General features: G+C 42.4%; 1 protein-coding gene across 1 annotated transcript in view; it reads left to right on the top strand.

Annotated features, from left to right (window-relative positions):
- The first annotated feature begins 958 nt into the window (after positions 1-958).
- The window catches only part of PTPRZ1 (protein tyrosine phosphatase receptor type Z1), a 142757-nt gene continuing 121061 nt past the window's right edge, over positions 959-22654 (top strand). Inside the window, exon 1 of the mRNA XM_054211737.1 lies at positions 959-1071. Within this exon, the coding sequence (XP_054067712.1) occupies positions 1014-1071 (58 nt within the window). The 5' untranslated portion in view covers positions 959-1013. The remainder of the gene's footprint in view (positions 1072-22654) is intronic.

Raw genomic sequence — 22654 nt, forward strand, 5'->3', positions numbered from 1 at the left:
CGCCCTGACCCACTTCCAAGGCGGATAACGGCATCCTGCGGCTCCAGCCCCCCTTCCCCCGCTCCCCCCCGCCCCCCCGCCCCACTCCCGTTCCCAGGGAACGCGTACCCTCTCCGCTTCCCGGCTCCGGGAGCGGCCCGCAAACACCACCTCCTCACAGCCCGGTGGCGCTTACCCGCCCCGCAGAGCTCCCCGCCATCCTTCCCGGGAGGACCGGGTTTTAACGGGGCTCCTCCGCGCTCGGCGCCATCTCCCAAGGGGCTGCCAGGCTCCGCCACCGCCGGGCTGGCACCTGCCAGACCCTCACACCGCCGCCCTCCCAGACCCCCGGTACCCCACCGAAATAAACTTTCCCTTCGCACGCCGGGGGGGGCGGGTTGGGGTGTCCCGAAAGGGGTGGCTGTCCCCAACCCGCACGAAGCCGCTCTCCTCCCGCAGCGGGCTCCTCGGCCTCGGGGCCACGCTTTTGACCGCGGCGACCTGAGCGCCCCCGCTCACCCCGGTCCCCTCCCTCCTGCCGGTTGAGGCGGGGGGTGGCGTGTCTGCCCCCTCCCACCCGCGCACCCCCCTCCCCACGCACACACTCACGCACACACTCACGCACACTCACACGCGCGCACACGTGCGCGCCCGCCCAGCAGCGCGCGGTCTCCGCCCCCCCCGCGCACACACAGACACACACATCAGCACACGCACACGCACCCACGCACACGCACCCGCGGCCAGCCCCGCGCTCCCCCGCAGGCACCCGCGCCCTGGGCAGCGGAGGGCGGCCGCGGCGAGCCCCGCCATGCGCTGAGCCAGCCCCGGCCCCGCCAGCAGCCAGCGCCGCTCATCCCGCCCACCCGCGGCGTGGGGGCGGCCGCCGGGCGCGGCCGCGGCGCGGAGCCGGCTCCCCAGCGGGGAGAGGCGCAGCTGCCCGCGGAGGCAGGCGGGCAGGCAGGAGGCAGAGAGGCAGGAGGCAGAGAGGCAGTCGGACAGGCGGACGGGAGGAGGCAGAGGACGATTTGGACATGCTCATTCTCGGGCGCTTGGTTGCCTGCATCCAGCTCGTCTGCATCCTCAGAGTGGGTGAGTGACATTTGCGTGAATTCATCCTCGGGTTTTCTGACCAACTTTTCTCCCCATTTTTTTTTTGCTCCCGCCGATCCCTCTGGCTCAGAGCTGCCGGTGGAGTCGCCGCCGCGGGAACACGCTGTCAACGCCACGGGTGGGAAGGTTCCCCCTGCCCCTTTTTACCTCAGCCTCCCGCTGCCGGGCTCCGCCGATGCGCGGCACCTCCGCGGCACCTCCGCGCCACCCGCGGCACAGCCGGGTTGCTCCGGGGGGGCACTCGCCAGCCCACCCTGCCTCTGCTCCCACAGCCCCCGCGCCCCGCCGGGTTCTTCCCCCCCACACCGCCCCCCACCCCCCGCAACGGGTGTCTCTCCGCACCGGGCAGCCCGCATGGGAGTGGGTATGAGCATCCCTGCCGAGCAGTATGGACATCGAGCTTCCTCCGTGGGCGTGGGACGTGAAATTTTACTTTAGCCTCTCGCAGGAGCTGCTTCGAAGAGAAGCGGGGAGGGGTGCAAAATTTCATCCCCCCAGAAAAGCCAGACTCGTTCTCTAAGAACGGGTGAGGACGGCAATTGCCCTAAAAACCAGGGTTACAACTGCTGCCTCGAAAAGCAAAATACGAGTTGTTCATTCACGTGGGACACTGCATACAGAATATGGATTCCTGTATAGATTTTAGTGGGGCTACTTATATAACCAAGTTAATTTTCAACTCATTCAGATCTGTGCAACTGGAGCGCATCCGAAAAGTCACACGATGCTCTGGTATTCAGTATTATTATTATAGCCAGCCTGAGGCGGTTGATGCTCTTAGAAGTGCCGTCTTAAATACTTTGTCAAATAAATATTAAGAGCTTAAGTGGTGGGTTTGATATTATATCGAATGATCATTTTGAATTTATAGGCTTCTATCAAACAGATCGCTAGAAAATACTAGTTGTTTGCTTGTGTTCAAGTATGAGGAACTTAGGAGCTTCAGCCCATTATGTACAAAACCAGTTTTACAATAGGTCTCTCGTAATAAAGTAGGCGCTAACCTACATTTTTCACCCAATAGGTGGTGCTGCTTCTGAAACCATGAAACTCTATAAACAAAGATCGGTGTTAGGTTACTCGGAGTGAAAGCAATTTCCGTACCAAGTTCTGCGAGTTAGAGGAAACTACTTTTTACAGTTTTGTTACGTGAAAAATATTTTTACCTCCTTTCTGAATGTATAGTGGAATAATTCAACTATAAATGTGATGAATGTAACTGACCTTGAATTAAAATGTGTGATCTTTATAAAGGCATTAATAGCATTTTAGTGTCACTTTTAAACTAACCTATTTCTAAAAATAGGGTACTTATTCTAGTATAATTCCCTTATACTGGTTTGGCAAAGAATGGCCTTTCGTAAAACTTTTGTTAAGTTTTCAGAACATTTGTCTTATGTTGCCAACCTGTTTTCTAAAATCAGATGTACTCCCAAGACTATTTAAAGGACAAAATGAACAGGTGCCTGTGTATGTGTGTGGAGGTATATGAAAAAGTGTGAGGAATGTGTGAGATCAAGTATACCGTGACGTGGTCATAACGTAATACAACACAATTCAATTTTTGGAGACTAACTTCCGTGTGCAGATGATCCTACCACATTGCAAGCAATGCAAGACAAACATAACTTTTCTAATGAAATCTATGTTTTCTTAATAATTTCATCCCATGTCTTTTTAGGAATAAGGTGGTTTTGTATAATGTAGTATTCAAATACATGCTCTGCATTTGTATGTTAGATTAATGAATTTAGAAGATCTGTCAGGATGGGAAAACAAGGCTTTTTACTCACACATGAGGTATAATATGTGTGGCTACTTTTTTTTTTTTTTTCTCTAGACTGATAGACTATTCTTTTCAAACCTGACCTGAAGGGGACACCCTTTCTAGATGTGATGGATGATTTGGTCTCAATGGTGGTTCATTCTGAAGACTCATGAGCCAGACTGCTCAGTGTGTTCATCGGCATGGTTGTTCCCAAGAATTAATGCCCTGTACAGGTTATTAGACAGATTTAATCAGATTTCATTTGAATATGCTCATCTTTGAGTATCTCTCCATAACTAAACGTGCTCTTACCTGATAGTGTTAGTTCGTAGGAGTAAATATTTTGTTAGGATTTTGACGTTATTTCCTTTTGCTTTCTCATTAAAAAGATAAAATATATGGTTGCATACTACCGGTGCCTTGTTCCTAGGGCTTGGTGAGAGGGGAGGACAGGGTCAGACAGGCTGGCTCTTCCCATTAGGTATTTCTGGTATGGAAGAAACCACGTCAAACCAGACCCAGGGGTCTGTGAATGGGACATTGCGGAAGAGCGTGGCCGTCTGCCTTTGCATTCTGGAGACCACGCTTACTAGTCAGAGGCTCGGCAACATGTTGATCCCAGCCTCGTTTGTTTGCAGTTTCCAAAAAATGTTGTAGAGTTCTCAGCTAGTCATGTACAGAGCTCGACAGGAGGTCCTTTCTTATGAATCTGTTTGGGAGGTTTGCTGTTGCCTCTGGGAGATGCGTCAGGAAAATCTCCGTCTCGTATATGTTCAGAGAAGACAAGGCAGCCAAATCAGCCTCACTGAAGGAAAACCTGTTGGAGCAGACAGAGGCAAAAAGTTCTTTCAGGAATGACAAGAGAGTGACAGTTCATTCCCTGTGTTATTGAAGAAATGCTTAGGGGCTCGATTCTAATATCCCTGCTGAGATACGGATAGCACCTTCCTCCACAGTGTTACCGAAGCCAAGTACTGATGTAATTATTTATGGAGGGGTATTATCTGAGTCTTCTCAGTGAGTGCCATTCAGTGGAGTTCAATGGAACTACTTGTGGAGTGAGATGCTATTCAGTCGCAAGGGCGGGCACATGAGAAGTCCTGTGTGATTATTTGTGGACACTACTGTGTACTTAGAATAGAGATTTCTTATGCAGTTCTTTCTGTTACTAAAATTAAAGGACACTCTGTGGACAATTCACTTGCCTTTTTACATTTTTATTTTAAATGAGAAATATATGAATATGCAATTACATCTATTCAGCGTATATCTCAGGCTGAAGATATTCTTTGAAATTCTGCCCCAGCTTACTGGTCTGTTCCATGTAGCTTTCTGGAAGTCAATGGGGTGTGCCCTTTTTGTAGCTTTTGTCTCATTGTGCTTACGGAAGAAATACCTGGAGTCCTTTCTATAAGTTGACTATGAATCTGTGTGGGCAAGAAAATGTTAATAGAAGAAGGAACGGGTTTTAACAAATTGCATTATAATTGTGGCTAAATTTGAATCAAAGAGGTGTAAATATTTAGGCAAGACTTAAAAAATATTCCCTGCTCTCACTAGCAAAATGTAGATAATTTCTCCAAATAATGTAAAAAGTCTCTCCGAAATTAGCTCATCCACACCTTACTACTATCACTGTCTGACCTCAGCCAGGGTTTTGCCTTTCAAAATGCAGCTAATTAAACTACAGATTGTTTAATTGGTTGCATCTCACTTTAAGTTTTCAGTATCTAGAAAAGATCTCTCATTTTTAGTTTGCTTCTGGCATCCCAGTACCATGGCTGTATTCGTACAAAAGTAGTAACGTTTCCCTAAACATTCTAAATTTTATTACACGGCTGACATCAGGACTGTGTTTCCAAGCTAGTAGACAGCATACATCTCACTACCAACAAGAAAAGCAACTTCTCTGTGCTCTTTATTGCACGGCCCCAATTAATAATGATAAGAATCTGAAGGACAGCCCTGGCTCAGCTTTCCAAATCCAATCCCACTTTCTGTTCATTCTCATGTCTGCACGTTTAGATTCAATAAGCTTTAGACTGTTAAAGGACTGTGAGATCAGATCCTTCTGTTTTGCACCAACCTCTTATATTGATGGTATTTTTGTAAGGCAGATATTTGGCATACTTCAAACTCAATCACATCACAGTAATATTACTGTGTATTATTTTTTAATGTTTTAGCATATTTTACACATAAGATGACACGTTCCTATGGATGATGATACAAAGTTCCTGTGGAGAACTTTACTCCTGCCATATCTAAGACATAAGAGCTAAAAATAAAATAAGAATTTTAGTACTGTTTAACCATCTATTTAACCATCTCTACTATAACCATCTATACGTTCTGCACTTTTGTACCATAGAGACTGTTATATGCCAAAATTTAAATATACAGTATGGATTTATTTTAGGTTCAAATACTGGCAGGTATGAAAAGCTATGCAGAAATTAATGACATATGAAAAGTTAATGTCAGTGTAACCTAATATTTATTCAGCACACTGGTCTGTGGGACATATCTGAAATAGTTAAAGCTGTACTTTGCAATGTTTATTCAGTACAATGTGTAATGAAAGTTTTCCAAGTTGTATTTGATATTACTTCACCTCTAAATATACTTTTCTATCTGAATTCCTGGAGAGAAACTAAATAATACATATATAATTACAGAGGTAATTTGAAACTATTCTAATCATAATCTGGATTATAAATCAGGATGTTAATTTATGAGTGTAGGCACTTGCCTATTTCTTAAGGAAGGCGATTTCCTTCATTTTCTGTGCTCATCATTTGAGTGGTCATTGCCCGCTCCGAGTTCTCTAATTAGGAATTTAAGGGTGAACAGATTCTGCTCTTTCGCTGACAATTTCAATTCCTCTTCAAACGTGTCGCGCTTCTCAGTATTCCCCGTAGGGCCTGGAAGTCTGCAGCAGTTCCGGAGCCCCCCGCTCCCATTTAACAGCTCGATTCTCACAGCTTCGTGCACCATTTATGTGGCTTTCCTGTATGAGACATCCTTTGGCTATTCAATAAACTGCTTTTCCCATAAAGACAAAAGTTACCTTTTTGAATACATGTCAAGCCTTCTGCATTAGAAAGATAAATCAACAGGAAGAAAACGACTTACAGTATTAAATAAACAAAATCCACTACATGAAAGATAGCAAATTTTTCAAAGAGGCTGGGACTGCGAATGAAACTTGGCTCCAGCAGGTTGTTGAGGAACTGTTGGCAGCAGAGGACTTTTGTGGGAAGGTATGGCGCAGGTTGCTTGTTGAATACAAATTACTGATGTCGGTCAATTCAGTCTTGAGGCTCAGGTGGAAATAACTGGAGATTTTAAGAAACAAGGTGGGGGTTTATTTTATTTATTTTGCATCGCTGGGCAATGTTGTGGCACTATCTGGTCGAGGTGAAATAATAGACTTGTTAAGAAACACAGGCACTGTGTAAAAGCGTCATGGATTATTCTAGATGAGGCATGCCTCTCAGCAACTCCTGTTGCTTTCTACTACTTGCCCATACTTGGACTTAGGTATTCTTTGATCCACCAGAAGCAGCTATATTTCACCCTAGAAATCAGTATTTTTCATTACTAATCAGAGACTGCAGGAGCTATGGTTTGAGTTAGCTAATTTCAGAAATTCTTATTCTGGTAAAAGTCCCGTTGATGACAAAAATACTGTTCTACATCTGATAAGGGGAACTCAGCACTAAAGTAGGACACTAGTGGAACTTAGATGCCTGAACCCAAAATTTTAATTCAAAGAGTCCCCAACTCAGCTAGTACCTTTTGAGGCTTCTTCAGGCAGGCACAGTTCCTTTTCTGCATGTGTCTTACCTGACCCTATTATGTCTATCTTGGTGCCTCTTTCCCCCCTAAGTTTAATTGGGATCCAAACCCAAATATTCTTTCAGATGACTTCCCTGCTCCCTAAATCAGTAAGGCTGCCCTAAATAGATGATGACAGGATCAGGTACCTTGATCTGACTGCTGCTGCTACTGCTGGTTAAGACAAAGGACAAGGTGACGGGCTGTGCCACCTTCTCATGTTGTGGCCCAGTGACTGAAGTGTTTTACCAAGAAAAGACAGTCTAGAGGAAAGACCTATTCTGACCTAAAGGGATTTGAACCCGAATCTCCTGTCTCCAAACATTAGGTTTTGTCAGATGAGAGGACTCTTCGTACTTCTTTTTTAAAATGAAGCATTTTAGCTTTAAAAAAAAAAGATAAATTAAAAAGGACAAAGGCTAGGAATTGCAGGGAAGAAATAGGGAAAAGAACGAATAACATCAATTATGCCACAGCATTAAGTCACTGCTAAACTACTTCTTAATTATTGTGTATGCTTATGTTCCCCTCATCTCAGAAGGGGCACAGCAGACTTGGAAAGGACTAAGGGAATGGAAAGAGGAAAGATAATGGGTATCTCTTTTCAGGAATGACAAAATACGCTAGGACTCCCTGTTGAGAACAAAGTCAATTTAAGAGTTTGTTGTATAGAGGATTAAAAACTCACAAATGGTGGGAATAGATTCTTCACTTAGTCTTCCACTGTGAGAGCAAGGGGACAGCAAATGAAGGCAGTAGGAGCCAGATTTAAAAACAAATGAAAGGGTACTTAAGAAGCTCAAGAAAGACAAGTGTAAGGTCTTGCACCTGGGAAAACATAATCCAGGAGTGCAGCACAGGCTGACATCTACCCAGCTGGGCAGCAGATCTGTGGAAAGGGACCTGGGTGTCCTGGTGGACAACAAGCTCCATATGAGCAAACAGTGTGCTGCTGGGGCAAAGAAAGCCAACAGGATGCTGGGCTGCATCAACAAGGGCATCACCAGTAGAGATATACAAGTCATTACCCACTCTATTCAGCACTTGTCAGGCCAAACCTGGAATGCTGTGTTCAGTTTTGGTCCCTGCCATATGAAAAAGATGTGGACAGCCATGAAAGGGTCCAGAGAAGGGCCACCAAGATGATCAAAGGAGTGGGAAGCCTGCCATATGAGGAAAGGGTGAGAGAACTGGGTTTGTTCAGCCTTGAGAAAAGAAGGCTTAGGTGAGACCTTATCACCATGTTCCAGTATTTAAAGGGTGGCTACAGAGAAGATGGAGACTCCCTTTTTACAAGGAGTCACGTGGAAAAGATGAGGGGTAATGGGTACCAGTTACTCCGGGGGAGGTTCCGATTGGACACAAGTGGAAAATTTTTCACAATGAGAACAATCACCCATTGGAATAATCTCCCCAGGGAAGTGGAGAATTCTCCAACATTAGACACTTTGAAGTGTTCTGGGACATCTTGTGTAGACTGTGCTTTTGTCAAGAAAGGTGGGACCAGATGATCCTTGAGGTCCCTTCCAACCCGCTGTTCTATGATTCTATGATGATTCTATGGTAGTTCTTCCTGTAACAGGTGGTAGACCTGTGAAGCTCTGTTGCAGGTTGCTCTGAGAGCAAAATGTTTCGAGAGGATACTAGATAAGCTCTTAAAAGAGAAACCTACTGAGGGTTGCTAGGCAGATGGAAACCACATCCATTTCAGGAATTTTTGGAGCTGGAAATAGAGCCTGGGAGAGTTTGCAAGGAAGTTTTCAAGCATATCACATAATTTTGCCTTTTTCTTACTGTTCCTTAAGCATTTGCTTTGGGATTGTGGAGGCAGGACTCAGAATTGGTAGGATAGTACAGCAAGAGAGGAAATATGAGTTCTTATGCCTGCTCTTAGTCAGTATTTTATTATCCTCTTGCTGGGTACAATGCATAAGTCCCTACCACTGCCTTCTCTCTGGTTGTGTTCTAAATAAAGAGCAAGTTTTGCTTGTTTCTTTGAAAGCTGCAGATACTTGCTCTCGGAAGGGGATTCTAGGCTGTGCTTCTGAAGGACACAATCTCCCAAAATTGGTCAGAGATCACATGTGTTTCCACCAACTCAACATTTACATGAGGGGTCCTAGAGAGCTGAAAGCCATTTGGGCAAGCCAGTGGCTCATTATTGCAGTCAGCTGCCTAGCTCACCTAAAGACAGTGTAGGAGCCTGAACTTGAAGGCTGCGGAACCTACTGCTAGTGCGGAACAGGTGGGTGATTCAGCTGAATGACATCTTGCATCTGGGCTTTTGTCTAAGTCAGGTCTCCCACGTCTGTCATTTATATCACAGCTTCAGATTCAGTAGCTAAAAAACAGGCTAGATGTTGCTTGGCTACTTGGCGTTGAGAAAGCAATATTTACTTCTCTAGGTTTTTAAAGCATCTAGTTAGACACACAAGGTAATACAATTTTTTCCTACAACCCTTTATGTTTCACTACACTTAGAGACTGTAGTTGCCTGGAAAATTCTGTGTGATGTTGAAATATTATAGATCCTATTGCGCAGGTATCATTCAGCAATTTACATTTCTGTATGAAGATATTATGATTGGTCACCTGACTAGTGAGAGATTTAAGAGTCTTCAGGACCAGTATATCTGTCAGTGCTTTGGCTCTGAATTGTCATCCTCGTTGCCGAAAGATTTCTGCTAAATACTGGATTACCTGAAAGCTGAAATATAAAGCAGGTAGCATTTGAAGAGGTTCTCCTCTTCGCTGCCTTATTTATCTGCTTGCTGAGATAGGATAACAGTAAAAGCAGTGAGGATTTCATTAAACCATAATATCAGAAAGGGTGAAATAACAGACACCTGGAGTACTTTGTATTGAAATTGTGTTACAAAATTGGTCTTCAAAATGCGGTAAATAAAGGATGCCGCATAAAAATGAATGAAATCAAATGTATCTTAGTGAATGAAGACGTGTGTTTCTGTAAATGCTGTAATTTGACAAAGAAATCCTGGCTAGTTTAGAATTTCCTTGGAACTCATGACAAGTTCTTTAATCAGGACAGTTTTTTTGTTTTTTTATAAACTATCCAGGCCAAATTCAATTTTTTCCTAAAGTAAATGGAAGGATTTAGTGACTTCATTGAAATTTAGACTGGTTTGTATCATAATTCTTCAAAATACACTTTTCCAAATATAACGCTATTTTTCAAAGCTGTCAAAGCCTTGGAAAAGAAAAATTTGTAATGTTCTGCAGGGGCAGCTTATACTGAAGAAACTGAAAGCTTTTTGAAAGCTACAGCAAGTATTTTGAGGAAAAAATAAGCCTTCTAAAATAAGTGTTTAGAAAAAGACTTGATTCCTCAATTGGTTTATATGCTGAACTCCATGATTTCAGCAGAAGTTCCCCAAAGGAAATACATCTGCTTGCTTAGACTAAGTAGCTAATGATCAGAGTAACAGCTGGCTTTATAAGTGTGACCTTATATTACTCCAGGTGGTTTGTCTTCTCGCTCTTTCCCCAAAACGACCAACTGTGTTTCATTCATTTCTAGCCATTTAGAAAAATCATTTTGTTCCAACTGTGAGTTGTTTCTCTAATTTCTTTTCATAACTCTTATTCTGATCGGTGTGTGTAAGTATGACAACAAATTTGGCAATCTGGGAGGCTAAGGAGCCTTCTGCCAGCCCCCTGGAGCACTGCTGTTAGGTGTGTGGGACGCTTCATGTGCACTCACCACACAACCCATCCACCCATCTTCTGCACAGAGTTTGGGGTGAGTCCTGTGTGGTCTGCGCCTATCTCTTTCTTTGTCATCTCTGGTTTTTAAACAGTAGCTTTGCATTTCGTGTATCTTGCAATGTTGCAGAAAAATCCCAAGGAACCAGCCTCTCTTTGGGTTTGTTTTGTTTTTTTTTTTTTTAACACATTTTAGGTTTGTGTTAAAAAAACACTGTATCACTGTAGGACTACTTCTGGCTCGTATCAGTGGAACTGTGCGTGAATAAATCCTGGATAAGCCTCAAGGAGAAATAGATCCAGAAGAGCTATTTAAGTCTTAGGATAGTGCTGACACAAAACCAAATGGATATAAACTGGCAATGTGCAAATTTAAGATGAAAATTAGAAGGAGGTTCCTAACCATTACAGCAATGTGATTTTGGAAAGCCTTTCTAATGGCAATAGTGGGAACAAAAAGCCCACTTATTTTAAGGATAGAGTACCGTGGTTTTTTGCAAGATCCTGTGGCTCCTGCAATAGGAGAGAACCCTGTTGATGATCTGGGCGTCCCTGTCAGTGAGTACCATGGTATGATTTCAACTGTGCTAAATAAGAAAACAGCAGCATGCACCTGGCTGTTCCCGCCAGCTGCCTGCCCCGAGACAACATAAACCAGTCATTCCCCGCCGTGGGCTGACACGTCTGTAGGCTGAGGGGAGCTGAGTGGTCACTTGGCATCTCCAGTGCCACTCAGCATTTCAAACTGCACTGAGTCAGTAAAACTGCTCTCACTTTCTCATGTGATATGACCATAGGAAATTTCAATTCATTATATTTCAGGGTCAGATTTTACACTGGCTGAATTCCAAGAGTATTCTCAGGCTCATCTGCCCATTTCTCGTTAATCCTTTCCATGTCCTCCTCTCACATTCTGATATAAATGGTTTGGCCTCACCAACAGCCCCATGAACTCTCACCTCACCACGTGAACATTTCTGCAAAGACACAGGCAGTTTCATGTTAGTCTACTAGCGTAAAATTTCCCCTGCAACTTTGTAAAGGTCCTCCTTTTAATATATATTCCTTATGTATCTGATATAATTCCTTTTCACCGTTTCTTCCTGTATTTTGTACTATCATTAACTTTCTCCCCTTGTGTATTTGGGATGAAGAAAAAGGGATTCATATTTTGCTTACTGCTTCTTTACTGGTAAAAAAACCCCAAACACATAAATCAATATACTATGTATTAGAACTAACCAAACAGCGGATAAAAAAATGTAATTTTTTTTTTTTTTTTGTTCTCTGTGAGTTTTATTTTCTTCTAAGTTGTCAAACCACTTAGTCAAAGGTTTAGTTTTTGGTATCTCTTGATGAGAGAGAGAGAAAACAGATTTCTGTATTTAACATATGTGTATTTGAGCAGAGGTCAAGTCGATATTGCATTCCACAGAATTCATTCAGGAATACTTTGACTAGAAATTATTCTTTTAACCCATTAGTGAAAAATGCATCCATACAAAAAGATTCTGGGAAGCTACCCTTTAGTCTGAGCATTTTTCAGTCTTCTCTGGTTTGTGCTGTGGGATTTGTAACGTGTGAATCAGCAGAGAAAATCTGTTTCCGTGTGGCAGTGGTCTTCACTGTCTGTATGGGAAATTCCAACCTTTTTGTGTGAGCTGATAAAACTGCGATACAAAATCTGCTGGAGATTTGTCTGAGTGGTAGCTGTAGTCATGGAGGGAAAGACGACAACAGGAACAGACACATGCTGTTCATTAGGAATATGTTCACATCTTAAATGGTCTGATTAGCTCTTGCAACTATTTAAGTGTTTACAGTCGTAAAAGAGATTCATCATATTAAAACAAATTGCAAGTGCAATTTAGAGCAGATTAAAAATACCCTTATTGCCCTGCTGAGTGGGAGAAGACAGGTTCAGCTGAATCAGGTGAAGCTAATAAGTTGGTGATACATAATGGATAGTTCCAGGTTACATCCAGCTGAGTGAAATCAGAAGAAATTGTGTATAGAGCAATGCAGTCTCGGGTTTGGTGAATAAGGCAATCTTAATTAATCGTCTTTTTCTAGTATGATCCACACATTCATAGAATCATAGAGTAGTTTGGGTTGGAAGGGACATTTAAAGGTCATCTAGTCCAACCCTCCCTGCCACGAGCAGGGACATCTTCAACTAGATCAGGTGGCTCAGAGCCCCCTCCAACCTGACCTTGAATGTTTCCAGGGATGGGGCATCTACCACCTCTGTGAGCAACCTGTGCCAGTGTTTCACCACCCTCATTGTAAAAAATGTCTTTCTTACGTCTAGTCTAAATCTTCCCTCTTTTAGTTTAAAGCCATTACCCTTGTCCTATCGCAACAGACCCTGCTAAAAAGTCTGTCCCCATCTTTCTTATAGGCCCTGTTTAAGTACTGCCAGGCTGCAACATTCTGTCACAGTTGTGAACAGTCCATTTGAATAAAACTGTAACCCAGGTTTTCATGGAAAAGTTATAATTATTGAGGGATTCTTGTTCACTGGTTAAAGAATTCCTTGGATATACAAGAGTTTTTCTAAACATATGAAACCCCGGTCCCCTGAAATCTGCTGTGCGCTTGAAAGAAACTTGGCCCACTCAGAGTAACTTTGTGGTTAAATCAAAGAACATTTTTAGTCACCTTGCAGTGAAACTCAAAATTCTTGGTTAGGCATCCTGCTTGTGATGTCCAGAGCATGAGAGTTATAGGCACCTAGACTGGGATACATAGCAGCCAGCATGTCCAGTGCTGCCGCATGCAAGCCTGGCTGGTAAAATAAAGATCAGTGTAGATAAGAAAGCATTAAAAAGTAACAAACTGGGAAGTGCCTCTTCGGGCCACGTATTGGGAATAACTGTGCTGAAACATCTTGTTTAGATGGCTAAACCTGACAAAAAATATCATGGAATTCAGAATTGTTGGTCTTACTGCTTCTAAAACAGCGATGAGATGTTGATACTGGAGACTTCTCATAATCATCTAATAGTACAACACTTGCCAAAGAATCAGAAGACAGCAGTCCTAAACCTTTCCCATGTAAGGCAGTTTGAACCACAGCTGTGGAGAGCAATATTATCCACAGAATGCAGAGCACAGCAGTTGAGGGTGGGCAACAGTACTGATCCATACCCAGGCTGAAGACGGAAAGGGTGGAAAAATTTGAAAGAGAAAACTTAACTATCCAGTCTAATGGGCAAGATAAGGTGGTCCAGCACAGCATTTCCAGGTGCCAGACTAGATTTTCTCCCTCCTTTCTGCCCTGTGCCCCACCTACCCTGCCCCAGAAGCAGCAAATATCTGGTGTCCTACTTCTGCTGTGGCTCCCCTCCATGTCCCCCACCACGTTCCCCCACATCCCTGTGTCTTTGTGGCTGTAATCTCTCTGCTGGAATGGATGCAAATGTGGATGAAGGCATTTGGCTGCAGAGGCAGCCTGTACTGCTGGAAGGACCACTCTGTCTGCGACGGGGGATAGGAGACAGGCCAGAAAATATGTTCTGTAGGCTGGATTAAAGCCATGGGTCAGCAGTTGGACCATGCTGGGTTATGTCTCTCAGTGAAAGGAGTGAGACACGGGGTTCCAGTCCCTGTCAGTTTGATTATTTCTGTCTTTTATCTAGCTGCTATCCAATGTAAAAAACACCAGGATTTCTGTTGTCTCCTGTAGTTTTGAAACCGCTGAAGAATGCTACTGCATCTCCTGGATGGGTCGGTCTGATGGTTATGTAGGTCTTCTGGGCATCTCTGAATATCCACCCACTTACCCTGGATCCGTGAAGTCTGTGCATCTTTCAGTCTCGGACCAGTTCCTATTTTTTTATGTTGCAGAAACTGAACCAGTTAGGCACAAAAGTGTATTGTATCTCTCCCAGAAAAAGAAAACTGTGTAGCTGTGTCATTAGTCTGCGTAGGAAACGTATGCATTTGCACCATCCCTGTTAGAATAGCAGGAGGTTTTCTGCCGCAGGCAGGTATGGCAACCCGGCGAGCAACAGCTGCAGTGTCCTGGAAGAAAATACGGCATGTGCTCCTTTTTGTAGCAAATCAGCTGCTTTAGATGGCATAGAGACAACAGATTCATTTCCCCGGTGAGTCACTAAGCCTCCCTAAAGCCCCATATCTCCAAGGCTTTCAGCTGAGGTGGAGCGCGTTACACCGCTCCCAATACAGCCAAACCTTAAAGGCTTAGTCAAACCTATAATTAATTAACACTTGTGTAACACTTAGAAGATACAACTCACTAGATGAGCACTAAGGCTGTTGCTAATGATTTTAAATCTATGAAACAACTTCCTAAAAACCTTTGAAATTGGCAATTATAATGTTCTGTCTTAGAGGGAAAAGCTTTGATCACTCCAGAGCAGGAAATAAATGCATGACTTAAACTGGAGAGAGACAGTGACAGAACAGCCGCAAACTGCTGAAGACGCTGGCGTGGCAGAGAGCCAGAGGAAGATTTGCTGTTTCTCCTTCCAAAACTCAATTTGAAGCCATTTCAGTATTTCTGTATTGCATAAATGACTGTGAAGGTCCTAGGAAGTCTGTAGTTGTATGTATTTACGCTCTGGAGATAAGACTTAATTGAAGAATTTCACTTTCATGCCCTCTTCACTTTTTTTTTTAATTCCTACGCAATTACAAGGCTATATTTTGATACAGTGCTAGAAATGAACTTAATGAAAATATTCTGATCTGTCCTGTGTTCCAACACAGATACTTCAGTAAGATTTAAAAAAAAAAAAAAATTGATAAGATTTTAAAAAAATTATAAAAAAAAAAAGGGTCTGAAAGCCTGTTGTTTTCTGTTCAAGGGTAGAAATATTTTGTAAAGAAACTAACAAACTACAGTCTAGAAGCTTGATTTTGCCAAGGTGTTTTCCAAGAGCAAAATATGTGAAGCTGTCTTCTTTGCTTGACTAGTGCTGGTCGTGGGTTCAGCAATGACATCCACCAAACTGTTTCCCTAACATACTCAATTTTTCATGAGGTGATTAAAATTTAAGAGGTTCTTTGGTATAAAGCAGCATAGTCTTTGCTTGTAAACTTCCTACGCCTCCTCAACTAACTTCCAGTTATTCATGGGTAGAAGAAAAAAAATAAGAACGTTTTAGGAAAATAAAAAGGCATTATAGAAAGACTCTGTTTTTAAAGATGTATCAGTATTTTTGAGCTAGTGTAGTGCTGTTACATGCAAATAATGTGTTACCTGTTGAAGGCATCTTCAGAAACATTTTATTTACTTTGATTAATTGCCTAATAAATTTTCCCTAATAGATGCTTGAGGAAGTGAAAAATACTCATCAAGTTGCTTCTTGAAGGAACAAATATTATTGTAGTGGTTTTATATCATGATAACAAAATAAAGTTACATCCAAGTAAAATGAGGGGGAAAATGTATCTCACTACTTGTCTGTAAATTTTCCGCTGTGGGATTAAATGTTAGTACTAACCCTATTGATGCAATACCAATATACTTCAGAAATTTTACAAACATTGAGAAATATATAACTAGTTATGAGAAATAGAGCCATTTAAATGACACATTATACTTATTCCATGGACAGGTTGATCCTCTACCTGGGCTTTTACACGTGTTGGATATTTAAACAAAAATGGGATCTGAGGTTAAACTGACATGTGGAGATGCTGTATAATCAGGAAATTACTATCATTTATTATTTATGTATTGATGACATCTAAGTGCATTTGTCAGTGACCAGGGTTTCATTGTGTAAGGTACCGTACGAACACAGAGCAGGAATATGACACCTGCCCTAGGGAATTTAGAAATAAAGTACAAAAAGAGAAGCTGATAGGAGAGAGAAGATGGGAGGAGCTGCTAAGAAAAAATCATGTGTTAGTCAGTATAAAAAGCAGTTGAGTTGGTGAAGCAGCGATCTGTGATGTCTTTTCTGGCTATTCCTGTGAGTTTTCAAAGAGGTATTGAACGGGTCTGTCTCAGTTCCTCGTCTGTAACGTAGAGGTAGTAATACTTTACACAAAGGTGTTTTGCGTGAACATGAGCACGTTCGCATTTCTAAAGCTCTTTCAAGAGGAAAAAAAAAAACAACAAAAAGGTTAGCTCCAAGTCTGATGTGATAGGGCAGAGTCCCGCCATGGGGGAGTTCTGCAGGCAACCTTCGCCGTCTCTGTGGCATGTGTGCAGTCGCCTGGAGCCCCTGGTGCAGCCCCGTGCGAGCCACGTAAGCCCTGGGCAACGCTTAGAGGTGAGGAGAAGCATTCACCTGGAGACCCGGTGCGTTCTGGTGATTCAAGAGGGAGATGAAAATCGTGAGACCTGGGAACTGAACCGGGCAGACAGTGTCTGTCGTTTTACCTTTCCCTCAGTTTGCTGCCTGCAGAGCCGAGAGGATATCCCCATACTTTCTGAAGTCAGTTCAGGAACAAAAGCACTGCGTAAGCAGACGGTGCAGCGTGAGCACTGGCGTGCGAGGAGACGAGGTGTGCCGCTTCTGATGGCAAGGGAGCCCTTTCTGCATGAGCACAGCCTTCCTAACGCTGTACGGCTTCGCTCGGGTGAGACTGCGTGAACAGTCACACCTGACAACTCGGGTCAAAACAGCTGATCTGAACATTTATCCTGTGGTGGATCTTCTCCGATCGTAATCCTAAACGGAAATTCTGACCCTGCGTGAGCCCGCGGTGCCACCACGGACTGCAGCAAGGCCTGTTAGCTCATGGTGCCCACCTGAAAGTCAGCACGGGGGAACGTGGCAAAATCTGATAGGCCTTTGCCGTATAAAACAGATCTCTGACATCTCACAAAAGGAACAGTTATACTGAATGGGGATGCCACGGATGTTATTTTAGTTAATTGCTGTAATTTAATGTTCATATCCTGTGTATAGCTAGAACTGTGGTTGGACAGTCATGACATCCTAAAAAGTTGGGTTTTGCTCATGCGTAGCAGTCAGTACAGCTTGGGTCCACGTGTCATGTTTGATGATGGTAATAATGATAATATCCTGTGTCATTCTTCTTCATGTATCATTCTTCTTCATCCTATGAAGGTGGGCATGTAAGTATGGGTATAGGGCTAGTGGCTGTCAGCAGCTATTTTCCATTAGCTGCCATCTCAGTTCCATGAGGTCTTGCAACACACCTTGTCTAGGTGGTCCCTGGTGCCAGCTTTTCTCTCTTACGCCCTCCATACTGCCAGGTAAAAAGGGACTTGGGTCACCGTTCACACTTCTGTGTTTGCTGCCAGTTACCACACTGTGGTGCCCTGATACATTATTGTTGTCTCCATTTCTGACTTCAGGGAGGTGGTGCTCTGCATCCCTTACTAGTAATTCAGAAGTAAACGTTGACTTTTAAGTTGTGACCAAAAGGACAAATGCTGACATAGTGCAAAGCTTTAAATTGTACAAGTGAGCAGTGGATAAAAACTTGTCTTTCTTTTTACTCTTTCCTTAAAAAAACCCATATGTTAAAAACGAATAAAAGAACCATTCCAGATTCCTATTGTCTTTCAGTAAATGATGACTTATAGGTGGGAAAAAAAAAGGAAGAAAAGTGGTGAGTCCTACTGACAAGAGGAAAAGTGTTTCTGGTAGTTTCCCCTTATTCAGAGTTCATAGAAATCCCTCAGAGCGATTAAGAGAGAGGAAGAGAGCAAATGGAAGAGAAGAAGAGCAAAAAAAGAAAGGGAAAGGGAGAAAGAGGAAGGAGGGAATGAAGAAGGAAGGGAGGGAGAGAGGAGAAAGTTTACAAATGAGACACACTTGGCACTTCTGCAGCTTCTGTTTATCTCATGGTTTTTACATTTGGTGCTTCTGCAGCTACTTGCCATTTGTAACTACTAGAAAAGGAGATGGGGGAAAGGAGTTAACTTACTCCTGCTGTGACTTTTACAGGCGTCGCGTCACCAAACCCAGAGAGAGATGAAATGAACGACTGAACCCCAAGCTTTCGATCTCAGTTGTTTTTAACGACTTTTTTCCACATGAAGGGGGTAATGATAGCAATTTCTTCTGGGTTTTTTTTGTTGTTTTTTTTTTTTTTAAATGCACCCAGGTGGAGTTTATTGCACAGCAATTTATCAATTATTCATCACAACAGAGAAAAAAATTGTTCAGAGCAAGAGATGAGGAGTCTTCATATATTTGCTTTTAACAGGAGTTGTTTATATAACTTTCTTGGCATCATCACCACAGTGATCTCTAAAGATACATAGGTATGTAGTGCTTCTAGCAAGTACATAATGAACGAATTGTAGAAAGACACTTGTTGACACTTGCAAGGAGTAGTTAAGTGATGCAAGGAGAAGAGCAGTGGAGGGCCTGGGGAAGGAGGAGACACCACCCCCTGCCCCCTTGCCCCCACTTCCACACTGCCTTGGCCTCTCTCTGTGGGTCACCCACCACCCCTCCTGGCTTCTGCTTAGAGGGGACCTTGTGCCCTCCCCTTCCCCTCCTTCTCTTCCTCAGCCCCCCATGTGGATTTGACCCAGATTTCCCTTCAGAAAATCCTGTTCTTCTAGAGTTCTTGTCTGACAGGGGAGCAGGGAGTCCTGCAAAGCAGATTCTGGGTAATTGTCACTCGCTGCCTGTGGCAAGCATCCATATCTGAGATTATCATTTAAATTCTGTTTATACTACATGCAATCCCAATGCAGCTAGAGTTCTGTGGATGTTCTGGCAATATTACAAATAAATCATAATAATAGTTGTTAATAAGTGAGTGCTAACAGTGATATTCAGGCTGTAATGACCATTGTAACCTAAAAATCCCTAAAGGAGCTTTATTGTTTTCAAAAGAGAAATGTGTTTTCTTAGTCTGAAAAGTAATTTGGTTGGAATAGTACATTTCATTTTTTCATTTATAATGAATGCACCCAGACCTAATGCTGCTTCCTTGAACAATATGCAAAACCAAGATTTGATGGTAAAACTGACTGCTCCTGAGTGTGGCACACTCCTGCCTCTAGGGACAGAATATAGTTGTGCATTACAGATCAAACAGGGGCTTTGTTGGTTTTAGCCAAAATGTATAGACCTTTGGTAATAACTGCTTTTGTGAGGGAACATCTGAAGATGCGTTGGACTTGAAAGGACCGTGGCTGGGAAGAGGTTTAGCGTGCAAGGGGGAACAGACAGGCTGGTGTGGCATGTAAGTTCTGTAAGTTTAAATTCTTTTTCAGGGAGACAATGTTTGGAAATAAGTTTCAGCTAAATTTCACAATTGTTTTAAGTGGAGAAAACAACTCTGAATTCTTTTTGATGCAATCTCTCTAATGAGTGCTATTTGAAGGATCCATCCAAGGCTCTAGAGTAAACATGTGTTTGGCTGGGTTGCGTTCAGTCTAGAAAATAAAATTGATGTTCTACTTGCAGCTTTAAAGAGAAGATCTTTGTTCTTTTTCCTAGTTTTACAGGGAAAAAAATCAAAATAGAAACAAGCTGTCATTTCCTATGGAAAAAAAACCAAATCATTCATCTGTCATGATGAAAAAAGGCATCCTAGTGTAAATCCTGATCAAAAGAATTTTTTCTACTCAGTTCTAAACTGTGTCAATAAAATTTTTGATGTACATCTGTTAGGCATTGTGATTTTCTGACATATATTGTACAACAAATAAACATGTAAGAGTAAGGTAGTATTAGCGTAAGAACTAGTATCCAAGAGCTACCCTTGGATTTAAGTGACTCAGATGCTCAGAAAGAAATTAGAAAAAGTTAATTGTCAATGCGAATGACCGTATAGCAAACTAAATTTGAAGACGAGTATTGGTTCCAAGTATACATGAGCATCTGCTTTCTTTAATATTGGAAATTGTTCAAAACATGGCCAAAAATGTGGAGTATTTAGTGCTGGAATGAGAATCACCAAATATTCAACATGCACCAATGTAGTCTTCAAAGCGCTATAAAGATAAAAGTAGAAATTAAGATAACAATAAAACCAACAGAACCTTTTTTCCTGCAGTTATAGTCTTCCATTTCATTTCCTTCCAGTGCTAATATGGAGTTCAAAAGAGAACAGATAAGTTTTGGTGAATGAATAAAACTTAATCCTAACATAAATAAACTAGTGTACTGCCAGCGTGAGAGCAGTGAGCCCATTTGTTTGGCAATAAGCCAGGCATTGCTGGATAAATTAGAATGCAACCTTTACATCAGCGCTTGATTTAGCAATTAGTTGACATCAAGCTAGCAAACATGCGCTAGACAGAGAAGAAAGAATGGGATTTCTCCATATTAATACTCTAATCTCTCTTTCATTGCATACCTTCATAGTAGGCAGAATTAATACTGATAGACTTTCCATTATTTACTCAAAAAAACCCTCAGTCATCTTAAAGTGTTAGTTTGCACCTACCCGGCATTCAGCATAGATAAGATCTTCCTTCACCCTTAATCTAATTATGACAAAATTAATAATGACAAGCCTTGAGAAAGTAAGCGCATGACAATTAATAAAGAAGTGGTTTAGATATGAAGGAGTTTGTTGATGATGACAGGGTTCAGCCTATGAGTCAGCAGCGTAAGAGGAGTGTGCTGAGAAAAGACAACCATAAAGATAAAGGTAAATTATGAAATCCAAATGAGACCCTGGGGACTATGAAGATAACGATGGGTAAATCAGATCTGAGATGTGGGCTGTGGCACAGACGTATAGGTGAAAAGGGGAGCTTCAATTTGATACACGAAAAAGAGAATGTTGGAGCAATGATCCATGTGTTATATGCAGCCCCAGAGAACAATTCATCCATCATTCAGCCCATTGCTGGCAGCTTGCTTTCCCTGGGGAGTTAATTTGATGGCAACAGTCTGCCCTTAGCTGTCATTTTTACCAGGGCTGAGAAGCTTCCTCCTATTGCACTGAGCTTATTGCGCTCGCCTGACACCATGCACGCACACAAATTGGTGTCTGCCTGCTCTGGGGTAGAGATGGCCACTAAGAGTGGACCAGAGCAATTAATTTGGCCATTAAAACCTCTTGGTCTGCTCCCAAGATGACCCTAGGACAAAGGATCTGACTGCTCTGACGCCTGCAACCGTCTTTCAGCCATTGCCTGTATTGGTCCTTCAGTGACACGTGAGCCTGCCCCGGCAAACGTAGCATCAGGCACTGCGCACCAGGTTGGCCTTTGCATGATAAGGTGTATGAAAACAGGTTAAGTAGATCAAATAAAACATGAGAAGTCTGGAAAGAAGTGCATGCGGAATGATGGCTGACAATAAGGTTAAATGGACAATGTAAAGTTAGCAAAAACTAGATTAAAACTTTCAAGCCATAAAATAAAGCAAAAAGAAAAGGAAAAATTTAGGAATCAAAGGAAGGAGAGAAGGAAGAAAAGAAAGTAGAAGACAGCAGAGTGAAGGTTTGGGTCCTTAACAAAGAATTTCTTCCAGAAGACTTCTTTTTCTTTTTTCCAAAAGCTCTATTTTTGTTTGTACTTTAAGATCCACATACACACTATAGTTTTAATTCCCTTTCTTCTGGAAAGAGAGATGAAACATTTACATCGTGTTTTGGAAAGTTGTGATGACTTCATTTTAATCTTCACCCCAGTAGTAAGTTTTACCAATAAAGAAATACAAATGGCCATTCTGCACATTGAGCTCAGAAGTGAATGGATTCAGGTATTTATGAAAAGCCATGGTCCCCTGAGAACTTCATAATGCTATACCCTCCTGATGAAAGCCAAGGTACATTTATGTGAAACTTGGAATTTGCAGTAGAAGGCTAGACCTTTATTAGTTTTTTCTTTCTAACCTCAGTTAGAGAGTCGTGCTGCCTTGGGTCCTTTCCTCTGTTGTGCCTCAGAGTACAAGAGGGGGGAGAATTAACGCTGATCCATATATTCAAACCATTCAAGGACCAAATATCTTTCCCCTTTGGGATGAAGATTAGAACTCTTCTTTTCTAGTGTAGACTTTGATACAGTTATCTATTTCTTGTGGAATTCAACTACCTGTAATACGTGCCTCAGGAGAACTTTCAAAAGGCACCGTTCGCACAGATAGTAGCCAGCACACCAGCAAAAGGAGAGCCTTGCTCCTTCTCCAAAGAGAGCACTTCCCGCTTACTTCCATGTGTCATTCTGTAAGAGTGAAAAAAATATTTGATTTCTCATTCTCTTCTCTTTATTTTGTGTCAGTAGACTTGAGCAGAAGCCTGCGGTTTGGAAAGAGGCAATATTCTTCTTCATAAATTATATACAACTTCAAATGATCAATGCTT

Source organism: Rissa tridactyla, chromosome 1 (assembly GCF_028500815.1).
Source record: "Rissa tridactyla isolate bRisTri1 chromosome 1, bRisTri1.patW.cur.20221130, whole genome shotgun sequence".
Classification (NCBI taxonomy): domain Eukaryota; kingdom Metazoa; phylum Chordata; class Aves; order Charadriiformes; family Laridae; genus Rissa; species Rissa tridactyla.